General features: G+C 46.3%; 1 protein-coding gene across 1 annotated transcript; it reads left to right on the top strand.

Annotated features, from left to right (window-relative positions):
• The first annotated feature begins 254 nt into the window (after positions 1-254).
• On the top strand, positions 255-3,995 carry LOC115769458 (mucin-2). The gene is made up of 3 exons (XM_030714271.1): positions 255-261; positions 367-3,487; positions 3,653-3,995. Exons 1-3 carry the CDS (start codon positions 255-257, stop codon positions 3,897-3,899), a joined length of 3,375 nt encoding a protein of 1,124 aa, XP_030570131.1. The 3' UTR covers positions 3,900-3,995.
• Positions 3,996-5,144: the final 1,149 nt, after the last annotated feature.

Raw genomic sequence — 5,144 nt, 5'->3', positions numbered from 1 at the left:
CGAGCCACATTATCAATCAAAATTATAATTAAAATATACTTTAAAATAATATCTTATCAATTCATTAATAACTTTATCTCCTAGGAAGTTTATACAGTAAATGGCTTTGCCCAAGTAGGTTTAGTCTCGCACCGATCGTTAAACAGTGAATATATAAGACAACAACTATAAGGAAAATAAAAAATAGTTTGCTAATAATTGGAGAAATATAGGAGAAATTAATAAGAGTTCAAACAAAACAAAAGTTAAACATAATGAAAGGTAAATTCTTCAAAGGAATTAATTTTTTCTAGTGTGAATTTACTATGAAGATTTTAATGTTAAAATGCTTATCACAATTTTTAATATACTTGTGTTTTTTTCCAGCCCATGCTTGGGACTGGCTGCCAGTGCTTTTCGTATTGGTAGCAGCGTGTTTGGCCCAGCGCGGCGAGCTAAGGCACGAAACTTGCAACAATGAGAAGAGATATGAGAACCAGGTCATGTGCGCGGGCGTACAGTTTGGCTATCGGGCGCCCTATCCCGATAATTGCAGCTTGTATTTAGTTTGCGATTGCGAATATCCCACCGTGCTGCCATGCCCCGGACAACTGTGGTGGAACAATAAGACGCAAAACTGTGACTGGCCACAAAACACGAAATGCATTTACTATACCATCGATTCAACGCCCAAGACAACAAAAGCGACCACAGCTGCCACTCCGCCATCCACAACACCCATGACAAGCACAACAGATCAAAATTGGCCGACAAGCAGCTATGATCCGCCACCGCCACCACCGGGCATTCCTTTTTCATTCTGTAAGAATTTACCCGACGGTTCGGTGCATCGTTATCCGTACGATTGCAATGCCTATATTAACTGTACCCACGGCTATCCAGTCTTAAACTATTGTGAGCCCGATAAGGTCTTCAATCAGGTGCTGCTCATTTGCGATACGCCCGAAACTGCCGAGTGTGAGCCACTGCCATTGCCGTCAACAACAACCGAGCACCCAACAGAAACAACAACTGCAGAGCCAACAACACCCACTGAAGATGTTGAGTGTGGTGCTCCGCCGTTTGGCATTGAAGAGGATTACTGTGTACCATTGGGCAATGGCTTCTACGAATACCCCTACGATTGCAGCGCCTACATCAGCTGTCGCCATGGCTGCACGTACAAGGACTTCTGCATACCCGATAAACTCTTTAATCCAATTTTGCATATATGCGACACGCCCAATTCGGTGCACTGCAATCCTAAGCCGTATCCAACAACAACTATAGCCACAACGCCTGGATCCACAGAAGACCCGAGCACTTCGACCAATGCAGGACAAGGCACAACGCCTGACAGCAGCAGCACCACCACCACAGTAGCAACGACAACAACACCAGCCTTGCCAGCCGATGTGGATCCCAATCTGTGTGAGGGCTTGCCCGATTACACACGCTTCCCCTATGCAGCCGATTGCTCTCAGTTTCTGCAGTGCAGCAATAATCAAGTGATAGTGGGTCAGTGTGTTGAGCCGCTGCTCTTCAATCCCGATTTTCTAATTTGTGATAGCGCGAATGATGTTATCTGCTACGGTGATCGCACGACAACCATAAGCACAACCATCACCACGGAAGCGCCCACAACGACAACTAGCAGTACAACGGTGACGACCACACCCATCACAACAGCCGGACCAGACAAGCTATGTGCAAATGAACCATTTTACACTACATTCCCGTATGTGCAGGATTGCACATCGTACATCCTATGCCTGGGCGATGGCGAATACTATATTGCAAAGTGCATTAGTAATACGTACTATGATCCAAAAACTGGCGATTGTGGACCAAATGTGTCGCCGACAGCTTGCAGGGAGCAGGACAAAACTACAACAAGTACAACCGAGGCCACGACGGAAAAAACAACAACGGAAGTTGTCACCAGCATTTCGACACCCACCACAAGCGTGGCAACAACAACAAGCCCAGCTCCTGGGCAACCCGGCGGCATATGCGGCAGCAGGGATGAAGGCGAGCTGATTGCCTATCCAAATGACTGCAGCAAGTACATTGTCTGTGTGACGCCAATTCCGGTTGCCTTCTACTGCAGGCCCGGCTCCTACTTCGGCGCCAAGCAGCAACAGTGTGTGAGCTGGGAGGACAGCGATTGCGACAAGGACACGGCCACGACACCTGGTTACACAGGGCCGCCATTGGAGCCGACAATGTGCACGAACAGCAGTCGGGATACGTTCCCCTATCCCGAGAACTGTCAGTGGTTCATACGCTGTGTGAACGATTACATCTACATGATGGATGTGTGCAACTGTGGCGAATACTACGATCCGATAAGCTGCAAATGCGGTGCGGACGTGCCATCCGATGCCTGTCGCTGGGACTATACTTCAACAACAACCGAGGCAACGCCGACACCAACAACGACAGAGCCAACACCTGTGACGCGGCCACCCCCGCAAAAGGGTCCCTGCGATGATGCGGTTGATGGCGAACTGGTGCCCTATCCCGACGACTGCTCCAAGTACATCAAATGCGATCGCCCAATAGCCGCGGCATATGATTGCGCTGATGGCGATGAGTTTAGCCCCGTCTTGCGTGAATGTATGGAGGCTTCGCTCGCCAATTGCACAGTTGGCACAACGCCAGGTCATACGGAATCAACAACGGGTCCAACTACACCCAGCTGGCCTGGTTCAACAACGGGCAGTGACACGACAACTGACTCAACTAGCAATCCAGCCTCAACCACAACTCCCGAAACTTCCACAACTTCTGAGACTTCCACAACACCTGAGACAAGTGAGCCCAACAGCAGCACATCCCCTGAAACAACAACAACCCGAAGGACTACAACGCCAGCACCCTCTGGTGGCATTTGCAGCGGAAAGCCCAATGGAACTCTAGTGCCATATCCAAACAATTGCGGCAAGTATATTGTTTGCCAAGAGCCTATCCCCATTGGCTATGACTGCCCCGAGAATTTGGAGTTTAGTCCCACAGAATTGGAGTGTATGGATCCGGAATTGGCCAATTGTGAACCCAAACCAACTACGGCGGCAACAACAACGCCCACAACAACAGAATGGACAACGATCCCTCCATGCGACACATCACCCAACACGACTCCAACAACTCCTACGACTACAACTACGCCAGATACCACAGCCTCAACAACATCCGAGACTAGCGAAACGGATTCTACGAGCACAACACCCGAAGCATCAACCCTAACAACTTTCACAACAGAAAGGACAACGACCCCTCCATGCGACACATCACCCAATACGACTCCTACAACTCCTACGACCACAACTACGCCAGATACCACAGCCTCGACAACATCCGAGACTAGCGAAACGGATTCTACGAGCACAACACCCGAAACATCAACCCTAACAACTTTCACAACAGAAAGGACAACGACCCCTCCATGTGACACATCACCCAATACGACTCCAACAACTCCTACGACCACAACTACGCCAGATACCACAGCGTCGACAACACCCGAGACTAGCGAAACGGATTCTACGAGCACAACACCCGAAACATCAACCCTAACAACTTTCACAACAGAAAGGACAACGACCCCTCCATGTGACACATCACCCAATACGACTCCAACAACTCCTACGACCACAACTACGCCAGATACCACAGCGTCGACAACACCCGAGACTAGTGTAACGGATTCTACGAGCACAACCACAACGATTCATCCAGATACACCCAACATATGCTGTGGTCATCCTCTAGGTACAATTCTGCCCTATCCTAACGATTGTAATCGTTATGTTGTCTGTGACTATCCGATTCCCTACGCTGTCGTGTGTGAAGAGGGAACACTGTTCGATTTAGAGTATCTGCAGTGTACAACCAACGGCAAAGGATCTTGCATTTAAAAAAAAGAGCATTTGAAACTACGAATTCAATGCTCAAACCAAGAAGTTCCATTTTTTTTAAATTGTATCTACTTATATTTAAAGTATCAATAAAAATAGAGAAAGCACATGAATATCTAACAAGGTGTGACTCTTTCCCACTTGCGAAATCAATTGCCTAAATGCACAAATGCAAATCCATTTCAGACGCTTTAACAGCAACTTTTAGGGCCTCTGAGAGCTACTCGAAGTGCTATCAATTACACGTAAACCCTTTTTAAAAGCATTGCCATTACAAATCCCACACAAGTAAAAAGATAATTTGCCACTTAATATCGAATCCCAACGGCAAGTCGACTAGGAACAGGCGCGCGACAAACAGGAAGCCCCACAACACAAGCGAGCACAAGCCAGGACATTTTTAGCAACAGGCTAACAACAAAATTGTATTCGTATTGGATAATATCAGTTACAAGTTTCAGCAATTTATCGTTGCTTGATTTTGCCAGTCGTCCTCCCTCACGCAACCCATACCGCTTGCTTGTCGTTCCCGTCCACATCCTTACCTAATCAGATTTCAAGTTTGGTCACATGTAGCACAATTGGCTAAGGAATTATATTTGGGGTGGGCAAATACAGTGTACTTTGTTGTTGTTCCGTCTGTGTGTGTGTGTGTGTGTATAGAGAAAAAAAAAATAGAAACACGACTAGAAATGTTGTGTGACAACAACAGGGAGACAAATAAACACATTTGGAGCAAATTGTTTGGCAATAATGTTAACCTAATGCGTTCCATTTGTCGCAATTCAAACGATAGACACGCATTGCGATTCAAGTGATTTGTTAGTTCCCCAGGGAGGAGAGAAGAAATCGCTGCCCTATCAAAATGAGCTTGTACTATAAACCTGAAATCATATATATATATTCGTAATCCACTGAAAATCATTTACCAATTTGGCAGCACTTGGCTGTCTTCCAGATCAATGGCCAATTTACATAGTCCAGTCGCTGGGTCATAGAGCATCCTTCATAGTTTGCAGTAAAAAAACAATTTAGTCGAACATTTATTTTGCTTGATTTGAAACGGAGCCAAGTTTAAAGTGCTGCCAAAGCTGTTGCCCGAAATTGGGCGAAGAGCCAAACTCATAAAGCACGCCCATAAATGTCACACTTGGCGTATGCTTAATATGAACATAAACAAGATAAAAGAGTTTGCTATTAGAACTTTAAATGCCACTAAACTTATATGAACCGCATACAAATTTT

This window comes from Drosophila novamexicana, unplaced genomic scaffold (genome assembly GCF_003285875.2).
Source record: "Drosophila novamexicana strain 15010-1031.04,08,12 unplaced genomic scaffold, DnovRS2.1 tig00004554-arrow-pilon, whole genome shotgun sequence".
Classification (NCBI taxonomy): Eukaryota; Metazoa; Arthropoda; class Insecta; order Diptera; family Drosophilidae; genus Drosophila; species Drosophila novamexicana.
Note: the sequence above shows the minus strand (reverse complement) of the source record. Positions and strands in the feature narration are given on the sequence as shown.

Bases quoted from the DNA above. Each gene is read 5' to 3' on its own strand.
- LOC115769458 (XM_030714271.1), top strand. The intron at 3,488-3,652 runs CACAGCGTCGAC...TACGCCAGATAC, and splicing joins ACCACAACTACGCCAGATAC to CACAGCGTCGACAACACCCG.